The sequence below is a fragment of the Ambystoma mexicanum genome, chromosome 2q (genome assembly GCF_040938575.1).
Source record: "Ambystoma mexicanum isolate Mex_15411 chromosome 2q, UKY_AmexF1_1, whole genome shotgun sequence".
NCBI lineage: Eukaryota > Metazoa > Chordata > Amphibia > Caudata > Ambystomatidae > Ambystoma > Ambystoma mexicanum.
Window position 1 is genome coordinate 1320289300 of NC_090924.1, and position 20382 is coordinate 1320309681.

At 46.4% G+C, this 20382-nt stretch overlaps 1 protein-coding gene across 5 annotated transcripts in view; it reads right to left on the minus strand.

Moving 5' to 3' along the window:
- Positions 1–20382, minus strand: part of SLC4A7 (solute carrier family 4 member 7) — a 1353206-nt gene that overhangs the window by 974533 nt on the left and 358291 nt on the right. For 4 of the 5 annotated variants that reach the window (XM_069648779.1, XM_069648775.1, XM_069648776.1 and 1 more), the window contains exons 7-9: positions 8644–8759; positions 5762–5821; positions 5071–5228 (exon numbers count right to left, since the gene is read on the minus strand). In XM_069648779.1, the coding sequence (XP_069504880.1) occupies positions 5071–5228; positions 5762–5821; positions 8644–8759 (334 nt within the window). The remainder of the gene's footprint in view (positions 1–5070; positions 5229–5761; positions 5822–8643; positions 8760–20382) is intronic. The other variant, XM_069648778.1, reaches the window with a different exon arrangement.

Consider the following 20382-nt stretch of genomic DNA (forward strand, 5'->3'; position numbering starts at 1 on the left):
TGCGAGAACTCTAGTCCATGGACTATTTCGTAATGGAGCAGGTAGGCTAGCGCATAATAAAGCTGTTCAGCATAAGGCCTGTAAGACAATAGGACAAGTGCGATAAACACAAGGGCTATTGGTGCTTACACAATTGAGCAACTCTAGCAGTTCTACCTACAGGCTGAGAAGACATTGGAACTGGTAGGCTGATTCATAATGGGGAAGATGGTCCGGCATGGCCAATATGCCCAGTAACCAAATAGGCTATTTCGACTTCTCAGGAGCATAGAGCAACAATGTCTGGCAATGGCAATATGCACATTAACAGATTAGGCTATTTCGACTTTTCAGCAAAGGCTGAGTGTAGCAAGCGAATAAGGATGTATACTGGGAAAAATGCATACTGGTGTAGACTGACAGTATGGCAAGGTGAAGCACAGTCAAAGGAGGTCACGTTACGGGTATGCGACCCCACCCTAAAAATGCTATACATTGTGCTGCGGAGTGAGTACAAGCGTTAACCAGGGTAGGAGTTGCAGCGTGCGGTCGGTCAAATACAAATAAAGGTTAAAATGGTGTTGCAAGGAAGTTTGTCTAGGCTAATAATAAACAGTAGGGTGCGTGCACCTCCATGCGCCTACAAGTATATGGCAGATACTCATACAATAGTTGTGTTATCGCTGACAAGAGCTATGCATGGGTAGAAGAGGCGAGGCGCTGCAGTATTGCTAAGTATTTGCTCTATACTTGCTTGACTTTTTCTGTAGGCACTGCACGCCACATTTGCAGACTGCTTCTGGCGGCATATGGTTCCATCCACACTGAGCTTGGACAGTGGGCGCATCTTGGAGCGATTACCTGCCTGGTACATCTGTGTGCCACATCGATGGGCTGTGCACGCTTTAATGCGCTTTGGGAATGGAGTATTCCTTTCGACAACATTGGGCAGCCTTCCCAGGCCCTTTGGAATTGTACGGCCTCAATTGACGTGAAGTTGTTCGCCCAGATGAAGACCTCTATAATTTAATACGGCAAAACCAGTTGCTGCTATGGAAGCAGCAGGAAGAGAATTTATTACGATGGGTTCTCCGTTTGGCTACCTGCATTTGAATTAATATATTTGGTTCAGTTAGTAAACTGGGTGGGATTCTTCACACAACACCTGGTTTGAGTTTTGCCATGTGTGATATGTTGAGTTGATTGTATATATATGGTGTGGTTTGATGTAATGTGTGTACGTTTGAAAGTTTGAATGATTCACCACCGATTATGTATGAAAACTGTGCTGATGTACTTTTGATTATTTGCTTGGCATGCATTGTAAAATAAGAAAGGTTGAATTTATTGTTCCAGATAGAATTCAGTTTTCTTCTATTGTTCCCAAAATATGGAAGACAGGGACTCCTGCCTGTTTACAAGGTTTCCCAGGTGACAAAATGATTTTAAATGTTGCCGCCCACTGTGGTGTTGGGGAGTGAGAGGGGGTCTTACGGAGCGTTGGGAGTTTTCCCCGCTGCTGCAGCTTGGAGTCTGCTGCCTCTTCCTCGCAGGTACTTTGACAAGTAGTATGATCTAAATTGTCTGTTGCTGGAAATGGGAATTCCGGCTATAGGGGTGGGGGCCTGTACCTTTTGCTGATGGGTTCTCTTAAATACTGGAAGATGGTCTGGAGTACTCTTTCCGGTTGGTTTTCAAGACCCACTGCCTTGAAATTGTCCACTTCGGTGTTCATGCGAGTTACTTTTCACTTCATTATGACAAAGGGCATTTTATGTATAGGAAAGATAAAATCTTCAGTTGCAAGTCCATGTTCAATCATGTTAGAAAGGCCCATGATTCTCTCCTTATGGTGAGCCTATTGGAGTAACCTGGGCAGCAAACTAATTTTATGCAGATCTTATGTAGGGCATTCACATTTCTGCTTTCTTTTCAGGGGAGAAACTTCAGAACAATGAGCCCGAGAATGATTTCTCAGAAGAGAGGGTCTATCGGGTGCCCTGTACTTAGCAGGTATCAAACATCACTACAGTTGTGTAAGAAAAGTATAAAAGTTCTTTGCAGTGCTAGAAAGTATTTTCTGGAGACGGAAGTGTCTAAAGGGGTCAATATCTTTTCAGAAAGGAAGTAAAGGGATTTCAACGGGAAGCTGTGAAGGCCTTGCCTGTGAAGAACACCTACCTGAGAAAATCATGTTCCTGTTGGATCTGAAGGATGTCAGACCCTTGGATACAAAGAAACACTCTTCCCTGCACCGCTTCCAAGAATGAGTATCATGGGGAAGAAGCAGCACCCTAGCATCGCCGGAGGAATGGGAGAGCACTCAGTGTCCAGGAAATCAGAGTGGTGGTGCAGGCTCCAGATCCTCGAGGTAGGGTCCTCCAGAGACCAACAAAGGCTTCAGCTGCGGTGCAAGGCGACTAGAAGATCCCTGGGAGGATAGGTTTTACATTTACTGCCAATTATGCCAGAAGACCGAGCCTGCAGTGCAGGAAGTAGGTGCCAGGTTTCCAGAATCCCGGTTGTTACTCACCAGAAACTCGGTTCCTTCGATATCCATAGGTTTAGGATTGCCGATCAAAAGATTGGCTCGGCATCCGGTGAAAATAAAATTGAAGATTCATCCTCAGAGCCACACCTGAGAGAAGACAGTGACCTTAGAGCTGCCAGTCAGCTAGGAAATGAGACCAGGAGATGGATTGCAATATATATATCATATGCATGCAGACTCTGGCAAACAATAGACAGGCAGCAGATTATAAGTCAAAAACATGTCCGTGACAAAAGGCCATATGTACAAAACTCTGCAATATAATTGGAGAAGTGGAATGATACATTATGTTTCTATAAGGGATGACCATGTTGGATTGGCTGTTGCTCGTGTGTCGTTCCTGCGGCACGTGGCTCAGCTGGGCTCATCTCCGCGGTGTGAAGGTCAGGTTGGCGGAGTGCTGCATTCCTAACTCTGAACTAAGACAACAGGAACTGATGACATTAGACAAATGACAAGCATAACAGTTTGGCATTAATGGGGGTGCATTCTGAGCCCATGGACAAATATACTAGCATTCTAACCCTTGCACCCAGGCTTTCATAAAATACAGTGCCCCAGACTCAGGGGCCCATCATGTGGGTTTTGATCTACCTGATGCCTCATGATACGGGTGGATGTGTGTTTAGGCTTGAGGAGAATATTATGGTGCATGGGCTTAGGTGGGTGTCCTCATCTGGTCACTGCAAGGGGTCAGAGGTGTATCTATTGTGGCGGGACATGGGCCTGGTGGACTTTGGCCTGGTGGAGTGGGGGTCAAAGAAGCACAAGCAGGTTAGTGGATGATGCATCAGGAGGATGGCTCAGGGGCAAAGTGCTGGCCTTGGAAGCAAGACAGAGCAACACAGGTTCGATCCCCGGGTCTGCGCTTCGAAACCTCTGGGTATTAAGCGCGTTACAAATGACCTATATCACACAGGCTGGGGCCTGCTCCGGTCACACAGTGCAGCAATGAGCTCCTCTGATATGAAAGAGTACTGAACACTAGCAACAATAGATGGTTGGAATTCCGTGAGAACAGGGCTTGTGCGAAGCTGGCAGGAGGTGGATGGGGCCTGGGCCATATGTGCAAGGCACTGGGCAAGTGAAAGTCAGCATTAGAGATCATTTTCAGGCCTAGTAAAAAGATGGCGCCCAGACTGTCACAAAATGGGAGTCTCTAGGCATCACTAAAGGCTTGGTTATTTGTTTAGTTATTGTTGGTGGTTAGTACGGATTACAGAAAGGAGAGTGGGGGCATCTCACCCCTTTAGCGCACACAGGATTTATTTAGTACGGGAATGGTGAAGGGTGGGGGGAAGACCACCTCTCCCCCAACACAGGCATCACAAGCCCTTGGAGGTTCCCATATTGGGCGTGTGAGATGAAGATTGAACAATGGTGCTTTCCAGGTGTCCCCAAAAGAGGAAAACTGGTCCAGCTATCAAGGAAGAATAAAGGGTCCTGCTTCTGGGATAGGTGAAAATACAGCCAAGAGCTTCAGGAAGACTTGCCCTTTAAAACAGGTGAGATGATCCAGTTCTCCCTGCCAGGTCAGAGGAAAAGAGCACCACAGTCTTTCTTCTTGGTCGGTGGAGGCGCAGAAATTCGCGATAGGATTACTCAGTGCGTCAGGTGCTGGACAAGAGTTTGTCCCTTTCCTCAGGCAGCAGACATTTCAGATGTGCATGTTTGTGCTCCAGCAGCAAGTAAAGGTGTGTGGGTAAGGGGCTCTTTAATCCCCACACAGGAGGCTGATTCCAGTCTAACACCTCAAACTACATTACAAAATTCAGTCATCAGCCCAAAGCTGGCCATAACCTCCGGCATCTCCAAGGACTCAGGGATGGGTTTCAAAGAAGCCACTTTCCCCCAGACCAGCTTCTGCATAGGTCAATAAGAATTGGTTTGGGTGGCTACAAATCCCCATTTGGGGAGAACAAAAAGAACCTTAATCTTCAGTACACCTGGAGGAGTGGGGTCAAAAGGACCCCAGGAAAATAAAATGGTTCGATGTGATGGACAACATTTTACACAGAAAAGCTGCCAGAAGGCTAGCCACACGATTAACAGTAATGATAAACCCACATTTGGATGCAAAGGGAGGACCTTTGGGGTACCTCCAACTTCATAGTCTTCAGGATTTAAGGAGCAAAGAATGGATCTGCTCACTTTAGATTAAGCCTCACAGGGTGGAAAAATGAAGTAAAAAATAGACATCGTCAGGGGGACACCAACATTTGGGCCAAATTACCTGAAACAAGTATTTCTGCCCTAGCCAGGCCATTAGTAAAATCTGAATACACAGAATATTTTGAAATACGTTCCTGTGTCTAGGACATCCTCAGTCTGCAGGAAAAGGGCCCAGAAGTAGCAGTACTTTAAGTATTGCCAGAATCTTGGCATTCATCAAATTAGCACAAAGCAAAGAACCACGCACATTTTCTTTTACTAACATACCTGCCCTGATCATGTATTCTAGATTTAGACAAAGAAACAGAAAGGTTATAAGGCAACTCTGTAATAGTATATAGAAAGAGGGTATCTCTATTTCACATTACCTTGTAGGAACAGGGACCTCCGTGAGCCCTGAAAGTAGTACAGCAGGAGACAATCTAACGAAAGCAATTATCGGCCTCTCCAAAGACTCCACTTCTCCCACAAGAACATTTGATGCCTCAGCCCCCAGTGGGATTTTCTTCATGAAGTTCATGTCGACCTAACCAAAAGAAAGCAGAACTGCCCGTTACATTGCTGTGTGCGAGTTGGCCTGGTAAACATTGAGAACAATGCATTTCTTTTAACCATGCTTTTCAAATTAAACATAAATGGCTTATCGATGCAACTCCACCACTTTACATACCATAGTGTTACATTTGGAGTACAATTTTAGCATCGGTACAACAGCAAAGGGATTATGTTAACAGGAACGCACACAAATACAGGAAGTCCAATGAAAGTATACACCATGTTGTCAGAACTTCAAGCACTTTTGCCTTAATTATATGACTAAAGAAAAAAATAAAATCACTATATTTGACAGATTATTCTGCCAACTGGTATCCTAGATACCGGTCCTACTGAAATCCGGCAACAGTGCAGTTCTGCATGTGTATAATTACATTAAGACAACACTTCAATGTGCAACATCACAACAACTTATTTTTGCATAAAGTACAAACAGGTTTACAGAACTAGTGACACGCTGACCAGAGGCTAACAATGCTTACACAGCTATCCATAAACACTTACAGCTGACCGCCTCAGTCCCACACCAAGTGTGCCACAACTACATTGCCAAGAGTCTGCCTCCTGTCCAACAGGAAACAAGGAGGGGGGAACACAAAGTCCAAGCAAAATTATGGAGGGCAGAGAAACAAAGAAAAACAGGTGAAAGCAAGTGAACGGATTAGACACAAACTAAAAGGTATCTGTATCATTTAATATAAAGAAACTCCAGTTTAGGAAATAGCAACTACTTGTGTCATCTCACTACCACTTTAAAAAAAAAAAAGTTTGACCCACCTCATAGTAACCCAGGTTCAACCTGTGCTCTCCTGCAGTTGCCTTGGCTGTGTATTGAGTGGGGAAAGTGAATGGGGCGGGGGGACGTGGCTACTGATGTGCTCACAATTGCATGCTAATACATGCAATTAAAGAGGGTGGTGGGGAATGCCAAACCATCACAGTAATGTTATGTAAAGCTTCAGGTTAGCCAGAAACATGAAAGAAGCTCTTCTCTCGCCATGCGACACAAGGACAGGGGTGTGGGGGATGGGGAGAGACAAAGGTCTCATGATATTCTTTGAGGAAAGCAAAGGATTGGGGGTGTCCTAAAAAGAAAAGGTAGATGAAACTTCAATTTTTTTATGATATAGGTTTGTTTCTTTCTGACTTATTAGGATTTCAATCAAGGAATGTGAACATTGGGCCTATAACCATTGGTCCTAACCATGTGCTTTAACCAAGAAAGATCCTAAGCAGCAAAAAAAAAATACATATGTGCCAGTTTGCCATGTGAACATTTTCTTATGGATGCACATTGTAAGCATAATGTAGAACAGGGAATGGGAGTAATTACTTTGTGCGGTTTGGCCAAAATGGCTGCATATGCTGGGGCAGATAGCCTTGCCTAAGAGATTTGTGACTTTTGAACCACTAAGGGATATGATAGTTTGAATGTGTCGTAAAGTTTAGGAGACATTACAGTTGACTCTCAGGGAGGGAAGGTAATGGACACAGAATTAATATAAAGCTACTGTGTAGTACCCAAAAAGTATGACTAGCGAGAGGTTACCCACAATCGCTAATCAGTACACATTGGGTTACTGGTCTAATAGTACAGCTTCTGCAATTTGCATGGTCTTTTGGCACTTTGTGCCCTGCAAGAAAAATAATGGTATGATGGGTTGTCAGGTGACACAGAAGAAGCAGAACAAATGTCCCAATTTCTGTAGCTGCACAAGGCAGTCCGAGAGTTACCGCTGCTTGCCTACTCATGAGCATGAGAGGCTTAGATGAGTGTTTTCAAGATGTAGGTACTGAGGAGGCCACAGCCCAATGCCTGTGTGTAGTTGACTTTGAGGACTGGCCCTTCACATCGTTATTAGGTGTAGGCCTTTGACAAGTCAGTTTCCTTGTGTATGTTCGTATGGCATGGTGAGGTAGGAGTTGTGGAAGGTGGAGAGATTAAATTGTCGAGTGGGTCCCCGATTTGTAGGATACAGACCGTGTTGCAAGAGGAGGTTTGCTTTACTTTGATCAGTGGGTTAGTGGCGGAAGCTTTAAGAAGGTAGAACAAATGACCTGGGTGACCTTTGAACAGGATTGAGTCACTAGGTTGAAGTGGCAACCTACTTCAGTGTCTGAATTAGATAACCATTTTGAAACCAGTGAATTTCTTGATTCCTGCTCACTCTGTTAAATTGGTGGGATCTTAAAAAGGAGCCACAAAACTAAACTGAACCATAAAGAGCAAACCTGACTTTGGTCCACAGATGTGCAGTTAAAACATACATCACTCAAAAAAACTGACTTGCAGCACGAACACAAGCTGAAGGGGACCAGGTTACATGGAACAGAACATGTGCTGGGGCATCCTTTAAACATGGTGATGGAGCCAGTCTTGCCAAGCCATCTGATGAGATTTGTGCTGCAGAGAGAAGTGGATTTCCCGTCATATCTGCACTCAGGCAAGATCTGTGATACACAGCCTGTATCATTTTTAAACACTTGCCTATTCTGCAAGGTGACATTTATGTTTTGAGTGACAAGAGGAGGGCTCCACTTTCTTTTTTAATTGAGACTGTTTTAGTCTCTACTTTGATGTTGGAAGTAAAAATAATTTCAGGGAGTACAAAAATGTAGTTCACTGTCAAATAGCATAGATCTACTGGCATTCCTCCAAGCACCACAACTCATGCTGATAGTGCTGTCTCCCCTAAACATTCACCCATTAAGGCTACTCCTTACTATAATCAGATATTTGTATCTTGTATATCATTTTTTTCTGATCATATAATAGTTTGCACGAGCTTCCTATGTGCTCGTCAGTACACAACAGCAGTGGAGGTGACAAAGGGGGTGGGACACCTGCTCATCTGTTGCTTCCTGTTGTGAGTATTTGCCCATCTGGAGGGAAGGGACAATTGTCAATTTTTGCAAGGAGCAAGCATTACTAGGACAGTGCACCTGGCTGCGTGTTCGAAATGTGTACTGGTCTGAAATATTTGTGTATTGTGCAAATTGAGCAAAGCACCCAACGGTAGCCCTCAGAAAGAGATTGTAACTGAGGGCTACAGTGAGTTAAATTGTTATCCAAGATGGACTATGCCCAACCATAGCCAAGAGGCTTTTAGAGTAGAATAATGTTTAAACAAAACAAGTGTGTGAGAAGTCAAAGCTATAATAATCAGACATTGGCTACAGAAAGAATGGTGCCCTAAATCCAGGTGTTTGCTACTTTAGTTCTGTGGTAAGATCTACAAAAAGCAAACACGTTCCTGAACCAACAAAATATTCTAGATATTTGGGCAAAACATTTGTGGCTACTTCTTGGCTGATGGATATGCCCAAATACTTTCAGACTAGCACAAAAAGTAGTTTGGCAAGATTTCCTTTAGGCAATCACTTACCTTACTGAAGTCAAGAGTACTGTTTTCATGGCTTCCTCCTGTCCCATTACCTTTCATGTCCCCCCCTCTGCCAGCTTCCAAGTTACCAGGTGACGACTGTGGAGACTGCAGCAGCCCTGTGTGAACAAAAGTAATCACAATGTTTACAATGTGGGCTGCTGGCCATGGAGAATCCTGCTTAGTGTTAAAAACTCCAAAAGTGCCAGCCTACTGAAGTCAAACGTGAGGTTAGAAAATCACATAGAAGGCAGCTTAATATAATGGGACACAATGCAGCACAGGGCATCTTTCAAGACTGGACATGCAAGTGCTTGAGAAGGAAACAGAAGGCCATGTCTTTTTTTAGGGGCTCAATTTAGCTTCCATTGAGGGCGAGTATCAGAATATTTAAATAGACTTGAGCATTGGAAGAGATCCAAGTTCATATAACACAAACTAAATAGAAATGGTTAAGAACTATGTCAATCGCAGGTATTCGTCCCTTCTCCTCAGGGGAAGCCACCTCCTTAGAGGCTAGGGAAGTGAGCCCACTCCGCAAGGCCCTCCCCTAAGGGACTGGGCGAGTAGGACTTCAATGGGAGCGACTCCCCTTTAGAGGACAAGGACTCCCATTCCGAGGAGGAATTCCCTAGACCAAATACTCTAGTCTTCACAGCAGGTAGTCCCATATATGCAGATAATCTGTCATCCTTATGTTTGGCTTCAGGAAGTGTGGGACCAAAACAGCCATACCAAAGAAAAAGGTGTCTTTAAAGTGGTATAACTGGGAGGAGAAGCTCGTGAGCACAAAGTATGAATGCCCCCTTAAATGATTACACCTATGATGGGCGGACCAGAACAAAGTAGCAGAGCCTGCAACTTTTGGAAAGGCAAGAAGCGCTCTAGTGAGACGCCAGAGAGGAGACAAAATATGCAACGGGAGAGCTGTTGCCCGAAAGAGGACCCCAAGACCTGTGCAAGGTGGAGACGCAACCACAGCTGCTTAGTGGTGGGCGAGGCACCCAACGAATAACACCAAGACCACCAGAGAAGGGAATACTAGCAGGTACTTAATGTGTCCGTAAACTGCATCCAAAGACTGAGGCGACGAGAAAGCTACACTGGCAAAGCGAGGCAAAGAGCACGCGCTGAGCCCCGCAATGATCCAAGGTGTCAGAAAAGGGGAGAGGGGGAAGGCTGTCAGGGCAATGTACTGGGAGGAGAGAACACTCAGTCACAAGTATTAAAGTCGAACATTAAGTGAGCAGAATTGAAGATATCTGGAATAAATACAGAGCGTGACTAAACGCAGTTAGAAAAATAGATGGAAAATGGTAGCAAATGCCCTTGTAGGAAGGGAAAAGTCCCCAGGAATGAGGCTTGGAGAAGAGAGCCCACTGCAAAGAAGTGTAAGAAGTATTGTGAAATCAAACTGTCAAGGGACTAGAATCACAAAAGAGAATCCAATACCAAGAACCCAGAAGCTTTGGCAAAGGTAATACAAGACAGAGGGTGTGTGAACCCTCAAGAATAGAAGACATACAAGTAGAGACCAGAGTGTGAGAAACCATTTCAAGGAAAATTGTTGTTAAGCTGACATTAAAGAGAATGCAAGACCCACAAGTATATGGGAAGAGCTACATGAGCTCATGAAGGAAAAGTCAAGAGACTATCAGGGAAAATAGCTTAAATAATCCTATATTCTAAACAGACATTTGTTTATCAATACCCACAGGAGATGAGATACAGCCTTAAAGAGAAAGCCGCTGCGAAGAAGTGAAGAGATACTACCAGAAGAGATATTCTCTTGGCCACTTTGTGGTAGAGTTCGGTTTGGAACAAAGTACAAATTATCCTTTTTTACTTCCTGACAACAGACTAGCACCTTTAATTTAGATAGGTATGGTGGTCCCTTTAGTAATCAGGAAAGATACGCCATTTCTTATATTTTCAATAAAGAAAGGTAGCATGTCCTCCATGTGTCCGACTGCTCCTTCCAACGCTCATTACATAGCGCTTTGGATTAAGGCGCTATATAAATATCATCATTACCCCTTCCAACACCATTAGACCCTGACGCTGCAATCAGAAATGATCAAATTATAACATATTCGGAGACTCCCAAGTGTCAAGCAAGAATTTGGAATCCATGCTCATTGAACTACACTAAAATAAAGTCATTGTTCCAGGGCCAAATAAAAATGTATTTTAAGTAACACTCCAGAAGAACCAAAGTTCCTCTAGACAATAATATGAAAGCATGTTTAAAAATCATTGTGCTTGTAGGGAACTAAATTAAAAATGCATTCAAGGCCCACATAACACTAATATAAAAAATGAAAAGCATGGGTGCAGCTTGCTGGAAACTTCAGTAACTGCAACAAAAAATAAATGCCTGAAAAAATCATTAAAATAGTTCTTATAAAACTACTATGGATTATCCAAGTTTGAAAAGTTAATTGTAATGTGAAAGACACTAAACAAATCCTTCCGATTGATGCTATATAGAAAGGCAAATTAGGGAGATGTACATCAGAGACTTCAAGTTCATCAAGATTGGGACCGTTTAAAGATGTGAAACAGATTGAATAAAAAGAAAGACATGGTCAGCTTGACCATTCAACCCCACTTTTTTACAATATGTGCTACTTTCATTCTTGGTTTTCCAACCAACATTTGGATAATCGAAATGTGGTGTTAAGATTAAATGCACTCGGGGGCGTGGCTTGGCAGCCATGGAATATAGGCTGCTCTTTTGCGAGCTCCTGCAGATCCGTGCATAATCCTGGCACAAAAGTATAACAAAAGGCCTTGAAACAATAGAAAAACGGACAGGCGGCTGTCGGAAGGCGTGAGGCTCAAGGTGCGTATAACCAGCAGCTGATCGATCGTGTAAGGCGGCAACGGCAGGGAACGAATTGGAGGACCCTGCCCGCGGACAAGATGGCGGACGCTGCCGAACAAAGGGCCATGCCAAGATGCGGCTGTCGCTTCGGCACCCACTGAAACCAAGGCGGCGTCTGCTCTGGGACGAGGAGCGCAGTGCTTCCTCACAGTAAGCACCTCTGCGCTGCCCGTTTCAGCATGACACGCTGTTGCACCGTGCAGCGGTGGGGGTGGACTCTGGCAGAGCTGCAGGCCCTTGGGTGCAAGTGTGAGACCTGCATACACTGGCACTGGCCGAACGGAGCGCGGATGGTGCGCAACATAGCAAGGGCCCATTGCCAACGGAACGTAGAGGGCTGCAGCAAAGCCACCCAAGGGCTGGGGGACTGCATGAATCGTGAGGAACGGGGGTCGTGGGCCCCCCCAACCAACGTGACGAGGCCAGCAAGGCACACTGCCCTCAGCACCCGGAGCACAGGGGTGCCACAAGGCAGGATCAGAGGCCGCGCACACCCCCACCAACACAAGCCGCACTGAGGAGCGAGCAGACATCGTGATCACATCCAAGGAGATCGCGCCGAGGCACACTACCAAGGGCCATGCAGACAGCACAAGTGGGACTAACAACCCGCAACAGAGCCTGCGGCGAGCCCCGGAGGTTCATCCAGCGTAGCTGGCCAGCCAGCACAACAGTGCGGTGGAACACAATACGAGGCCGCATCCATCCTCCTGAATGCCGCCCCAGCAACTCTAGACACAGTTAGAGGCACGGGAACGCGGAGAGGCTTGTAACAAGTACGGCAAAACGCACTGGATGTGCCTGAGGGGGCTGTAACTCGCACATGGGGCACAGCGTCTCCAGCTCGCATGTGGAGACTGGACAAGGGAATCACCAGATAATGCTGTGAGCCAGCGCGGCAGGGGGGACTGGACCGGGCTGCAGGCAACCCCATAAAAGTGGATTGCTAGAAATCTAGGCAACTGACGCCTGTCACCACACTAAGATGAGGTAGGGAAGGCACACTCCGGCTCACCCACAACCAAGAACTAGCCTAGACCGGCGGCAACGTCCCTTCCCAAAATAAACGAGCTGAAGCACACTAATCCCAACAGACCCGCGGCCCAGAAGCGCAGAAGGCGCCCACTAATCCAGGAAGTGACAGGAGGGCGCACGCAGCGCGCCCTGCGTGAAGTGCCAATGAGGACCCCATAAACAGACTGCTTTGGTGACAAGATGACGCCGTGCGGGCAGGATTTGCCAGGAGGAAAGACGGGCCCAAAAGCAGACTGGCTCAAGCTACAAGCTAGTATCGGGCAGCAGGCTCACACCAATGTGGTCTCACTGCACCGAGCATCATATGAGCCTGAGACTCAGCAGCAGAAGAGCGGGACGGGCATCTAAAAGCTCCAAGGGACATGTGAGGAGGCCACCGGAAATCACAACAGCAGAGACATCGCGTAAAGTGGCAAACCAGACCACGTTGGGGCCTATAGTAACACAGGCCCCCCAAGATCATGGACGCGCAGACGGCAAGAGGCCCCACTAAGAGTCAGAGTGCATAAATCAAAAGAAATAGCAGCAGCCGAGGACGTGGTAGAACATAATCCATTTGTGTCATGAAACCAACATCGCATGAGAACTCTCACTACAGCCACCTGAGGGCAACATACCCAAGGACGGACTATCCCTGAGGAGCCAAAAACCATATTCCTGAGCACCTGAAGAGAAACATATGGCGACGTCAAGATGGCGAATAAGCAGACCAAGGGAAAGAGCAAACAACCCACGCTGGAGGAATACACGAGAATGCCGCAAATGTCAAAAGGGGCCAGAAGTAAGGAAAAGACCCCAGCCACAGATACCACCTTGGGGAACAAAGACCAGCAGATCCTGGCAGCAATTGCGGACCTGAAACTAGCGTGGGAAACTAAACAAATCGGCCATGGACGAAATGAAGCCCGCACTGGAACTTAAAGCGGGCGCAGTACAGGAAGAGGTGAATCTCCTCAGGCAAGACGTCAGAAAGCCGGCAGAACGCACGGGCGAATTGGAAAGAGATGGCCCCGAACACAGCTGCATGCGCGTCTCACAAATCAGAGATTCACATCTTAGAACAACGCGTGAATAATCTGGAAAATAGGGCAGAAGCAGCGGAGGGACGCAGCCGGAGAAACATACGTATTGTGGGACTACCGGAGGAGCAGAGGGATCAAACCCCACGGACTTCATTGAAACAATGCTGCTGCAGAAAATAACAGGAGGAGTGTTGACCCAAGGATTTGCAGTGGAACGAGCACATAGGGCCTTAACGCATAGGCCACCACCAGGGGCCCCACCGAGGCCAATTATTGCCAAAATCCTGAACTATCGAGACAGGGAAAGAATCTTAGAATTTTTTCGGAAAGGAGGAACGATACAAAGGGCATCGGCAAACATAACGGCATACCCGGATTATACACTGATGGTACAAAGACGGTGCATGAACTATGGTGCAGTGAAAAGACGGTTGCGGGAAGCAGGTTATAAGTACATGTTGATATATCCGGCGAAATTGAAGGTGTACCATCAAAACAGAGCATTGTTCTTCGACACCCCAGAAGAGGAGTCAGATTGGCTTGACACGCAGAACTGCCCAGAAGGAAGGCGGCGCAGATCAGTAACATAGAAGCTGCAGTACCTAAAGGGCTGCGGACACAGACATTGGGACTTTAATATAAGATAGGGTGTGGGCAGTTGACTTGCTACACAGGCCGCATTGATAAGGATACTTAGGTACGGAGATATAGAGTAAATTGCAGGCGCCCCATGGAACCCGCTATTATACCCCTGTGACTAGATTAGTTAGGATACCTGATAGATCGGTAGCACCCTGCTGGGTTCCTGATCTCGGCAACCCGAGATAGGACCAAATGCGAGTGAGCCTGAGATCCAGGGATGTAGCTGGGCACCAGTTGGGAATAGGTAGGGTGGGGGGGGGGGAATGTGTGCAGTGAACAAAGTTGGGGGGGGACGGGATGGGGGTTAGTTGGGGAGTTACCGTTGAATTTAGACAGGGAACAAGCCCATACTCATGCCAAACTAAGTTCGAGAGAGGAATAGAGAGGGGTGAAGGGGAACAAAATACAGATGGCAATGGGAAGTCTCAGAATTGTAACTTGGAACGTGAGGGGTTTTAACAGCTACTTGAATAGGAACAAGGTAATGTATCTGAGGAGGGAGAAAGTGGACCTAGCATTACTACAGGAAACCCACCTCACCAAAGACAAACTTCAGAAAGTCAAGAAAAAGTGGAGAGAGACCACTGTGGGAGCGACATTCAGCTTATGCCGGGGGGGGGGGGGGGGGTGGTTACCTGGGTAGCACCTCATGTGCCATTTCAGATGCTCCAAGTCACGGTGGAGCCAGACGGGAGGATGATTGTAATACGGGGGCTGCTGGAGCCTAGAGAATTGAGCATCATAAATACCTATGCCCCCAAACAAGACAGCAGTCTACTTTAGGACCCTATATGGTAAAGTTAGCCCCCTCTTGGGAGGTGCGATTATATGGGGAGGGGATTTCAACTGCACGCTATATCCCAAAATGGATAGGTCTGATACGAAACTATATAAGCTCACCCCCGCCGCAAAAGCACTACAGGCGTTGAGACTTTGGGCTAGAGGATATGTGGAGACAGCAACACTCGAATGATGGGCACTACTTACTACGCAACCCCACAAAACCTATACACGAAACTGGACTATATGTTCGCTGCCTCCGAACTCCGAAATGGTGGGCTCAGAATAAGCACGCCATCAGAACACTCCCTATTGGTGGAGTGAAGACACCAGCCCCCCCAGAGCAAGAATCCCAACATGGAGGTTTAGAGCGGGACTCAGCATTCCGAGAGGATTTAAGGGAGAAAATTATGGAGTACTTTGACACTAACACAGGGAGTGTGAAGTCAGAAGAAACTCTATGGGAAGCGTTTAAAGTGGTAGTAAGAGGTGAGGCCATATCCAAATCTAGAGGGCTCCAAGGGGGTATAGAGCGGGAGCTACAGGAGCCGAAGAAATTAGAAGCAATGATGCTTAAGGGGGGCACCTCACAGGAGCATGCCGAACGAGTGAGCCAATTACAGCAAGCCAACAGGAAGCTCTGGGAACGACTATGCAAATTGAATTATAAGAAATACATCGAAAGGCAAAACGCAGGGGGGACAAAACAGGGAGGCTGTTGGCATAGCTATATAAAAATGACAGAACGGTAATCAGAGCGATAACGGGAGAAGGGCAGATCTGGAACACCCAGGAGGGGAGTGAACAAGGGGTTCCTTAGATTTAACAAACGCCTCTATGAAGATACCGGGGAGGAAGCATGGCGGGAGACGCTGGAAACATTGGAAGACCTAGGATTGCCTAAATTAAATGAGGAGGAAGGGGAGAACCTGGAGGCCCCAATTACATTAGAGGAACTTGAGACAGTGGTCCTGCACTTACTCACCTGTAAGGCCCCGGGGCCAGACGGGCTCCCCAGCAATTTTATAAAACCTATAGGCAGGAAGTACTGCCTCCCTACCCCCCCCCTGCTGACCATGCTAAATGAGGCGTTTGAAAGGGGAAGGCTGCCGGAATCCCTGAGAGAAGCAGTGATTGTTCCGCTTCTGAAACCCGGTAAGCCTAGTACAGACTGCGGTCATACAGACTCCTACCCATGTTAAACCAGGATAGCAAAATCCTTACAGCAGTGCTGGCACATAGGCTAAAAAGGGTAAATAACTCATACACCCTGATCAAACCGGATATGTCCGCAGAAGGAACATAACCGACAACCACAGGAGACTTCCCCATATAATAGAACAGACAGAGCGAGCTTGGTGAAATGGTAATCGTCGCTGGATGCAATCAAAGCCTTCGACTCGGTGAGGTGGCCGTGGATGATGGCGGCCCTAATAGAATGTGGGATAGGTCCTGGGTACCTGAGGTGGGTGAAGATGGCATACAGCTCCCCAGTAGCTAGGGTCAAAACGGGCGTGATAATCTTGGACAAATGGCAACTTAGAGGCACAAGGCAGTGCTGCCCCTGGTCCCCCATGCTATACATACTGGCATTAGAACCATTAGCAATGTGCCTCAGACAACAATACGGGGAGATAGGCATCCAGACGAAGGGGGGACCGCACCTGATATCACTGTACGCTGACGATATGTTGCTATACCTGTGTTTCCCAGAGGAAAACTAGCAGGTTCCCTCTGGGAAGATATAGGGGTTCCCCACCGAGAGACCTACCGGTCTTGCAAATACCCTGGCAGACTAGAACATTTAGATACTTGGGGATCGATATATATCATAAGGCCGCAGATGAATATAAATAATACGGAGAAGGCCATGGAAGGCATCAAGAATAGCATGGGGTTCTGGGCGAAACTCCCCCTGGCCATGGTGGGCAGGGCAGCCTTGCTTAAGATGGTGGTTCTGGCCAGGGTGTTACACTTTTTTTTTACAAACATTCCATACATGCTCCCTTAACGCTTTTTCACTAAATGCCAGAGCCTATGCAGGGGCTTCATATGGCATAATTCCAGAAACCGGGTAGCCCTAGGGAACCTGCAGAACCCGTATGATAGAGGGGGTATAAACCTGCCGAATTTCGAGATATATCACCTGGCAGGGTAGCTTTAGTATGTGGCCAGATGGCTATCGAAGAAGAGACAGCAGAAGCAAGATTGCTAAGCAGTGACTGCACTTAATTCTTTCTACGGGAAGTAATATGGCTGCCTAAATCAGAGATGCGGGGGCATGCGAGATTGCTGGAACTAGGCTGGAAAACATGGCACAAAGCATGCCAAGTGTTGGAAAACCCAACTCGGTGCTCACCGCAGGTACCCTTGGTAGCGCTATGCAGCGAGGACACGCAAATAAGAGGGAATCCGTAAATTCTGGGAACCGATGGGCCTGGTGACCCTCTGAGACATATGGCAAGAAGCGGAGGTACTAGATTTTCAAAGGATAATGGAAGACACTGGGGTACACACAGGACAATACATTACATACACCAGAATCAAACGAGTGGAAGAAAAGTGGCACAAGGCAGTATTAGCAAAACAACCCGACGCAGTCATTGAAATGATGTAGGATATCTCGGAGGGCGGGCCAAAATATCCCGAACTTACGAATTATTGAAGTCCAGAGTGGGCAAAGAGCTGCTCCAGTTGAGGCAGGAGTGAGAGGAGGAGGTGGGAGAACCTATGCAGGATGGGCAATCGGAAAGAGGCCAGAGGTACCACAAGGTGTCCCGGAATGCACGGCTACAGCAGATCCAGCTATACATCACCCAGAGGGCACACATGACTGATACTTCAGCTATGTGCTATTATAATAAAATAAAAAAAAGGTCTCAGCCCACAAGTAGTTTGTTTGGACTAAAAGAGCCCAATTCTTTTATTGATCAACTCTCATTACTCTTTCTTTAGGTAAACCAGAAAAAGGGATAAGTCTTCTTCACAGCCTTCAGGACCAAGTTTGTGACAGCGCGGGAAAAAAAAACAAACAGGTAAGTTCTTATTGTGTAGAATGTTCATATAGTTATCACCTTCCCTTTACTGTGTTTATTTCAGGCTTTGCACTCTTTAGTTCTTCTTTTATCAGACTTTCATCTGTCCTTTCTTCTCTCAGCCGCCTTTAAGTTTGGTTTTCATCTCTTCACGCCTTAAATTAACTTGTTAAGGAAGTTCGTTTTCACATCTATACTATTACACTTCGAGTCCAAATGCCATAATACTCTTTTGTTACCACCGTTGGTTTAGAAGCGGCTTTGTTGTTAAACAGTCTTCATTAACAGCTGGCTCGGTGTGTTTGACAGCTTTTATTGGGTTCTTTTTTTTATAACTACCCCCTCACTCTTTGGTGCGTTCACATTTGAGCGGGTGTTCCTCCTCTCATACGCGGCTCTGCCTCTTCGGTTCAACACAAACTTCAGTTCATTACAATCAGCCACTCTCACTCCCCTTTTGGTCATAGTTTGTTTAGCCGGCTCTCTCCCCGTCCGGTATTGTATCATCAACTGTTTCTCGCTTTCACTCAAGCCACATATACGTTACAACTTTCAGGAGACGTGCGGCTCGTCTTCATAACGCTGGCGGCAGTCTGTGCTTTGGCTCCACCCCTCTGTCGTCTCTCCGCGACTAACCTCCGGAGCTTGCACTTCTCCAGTTCGGGTAAGCGACTTCCAAGACCTCGTAATTTTGCACACATTAGCAAACTGAAAGACCTGGCTCACATCCTGGCCAAACGGAGAATAGATATGGGCTGGTAAGCAGCCCCTAGACCCAAACGAGGTGTGGTGGAATGCCCTCCTGAAGTGGGCAGAGGCCGAGACGATGGCATGGTACGAAGCAGTCAGCAGGGGAGGGGAGGAGGAAACAGGACCCCTGGTAGCATGGAGGCAAATAGTAACCGCGATGTCGGGACTTCCCGAAGTGGAATCCAGTGAAGACGATACGCCTGAAAACAATAAAGGAGATAAATCCTAAGTAACTAACCTTGAGCCATTGAAGTAGGAGCTCTAGTTAGGGGGTGGGAGGACTGTAAAGCGTAACATGTGAATGTAAAACAAGATGTGCATTTATGGAAATGCACTATATGTTGGTTAAGTTTGATGTGTTTAAAATAAAAAGAAATTAAAAAGTGTAAATGCACTCTGCAACAAATGGGTTTGCAGGTAAAAATACATTAATTTTGCTTCCTCACGCTCATTTAGGACAGCAAGTTGGTCACTATGTGCAAGCTCCCCCAATGGTGGTAATAGTGAAGGTACATTTGGCATAAAGGAGCATAGAACATCAGCTCAGCCTAGTATGGCTTCTGGAATACAGGAGCAGTACCATATATGCTCTCCCTGGTGCCACAGCTTCCCTTAAATCCCTAGACCTCAAACCCATGAAGTTAATATGTGGGAGAAGGGGAGAGTCCAAACTCAAAGACAGGATAAACTGCCATGTGGTGGCTTATGTGCATTTGTTATCAACACCACTGTGTTGGACGGATTAAAAGATGTACAACAATGATAGGTGGGGGAAGAAATGGGGCTGAACCGGAGCACGAGTCATGAGGGGGCGGGACATAAAATCAAGGAAGAGGGAAACGCTTTTTCACATTTAGCCATTTTTCACCTTCAAGCCCCTAGTGTTTATTATTTTTCTTTAAATCTAATAAGACTTTGGTTAAAGCACCCCTGTTCATATTGTCACTAGGTAGTGAGCCAGGAATTGTTTAGTCAAGCGATACCCTATGGACATAAATGTACGACCAATCCCTGGTGAAAAAACAATTGTTTTGAATAAGGTGTGAATAGTGCACCGGAAAGCCTGGTTGCACCGGAAGGCCTGGTAAGTGCCTTTCAACTCTGTGAGGTCGACTGTCTGGAGTACACATAAGGAGTGCATCTGGAGGGTGCAGCCAGTTACTGGGTTGGACATGGGTCAATGCTAGCTGTCTGTTTTACTAGACTAATTTATAAAGCCTCTTGCTTATCTCAGTGTTTTAAATTGAGATTATGTTTGATGTGCATAGGTCTTTTCAATGGGATTGGTAATATAAAATTGTATGGCTGGCTAAATAGCCAGGGATGGTCGAAGTTGTCAGTGTTTGAACACAAGTTATCATAAGAGAAGGCTAGAGATCCTGCAGTAACAAATGGGGGGTGTGTGTGGTGGTGGCAGCAGGGGCGGGGGAGGGAAGGGGTTGGACGGGCGGGGAAAGACGGGGAGTATAAAAGTATGAAGGGTATGGGAAAATCAAGCCTTACTTGGAAGGAAGAGCAAGAGCCTAAGCTGTGGGCTTACAGAGGTGCAATTATAGTAGGTTTAACAAAAAGAATAATCCATCACCAAGAA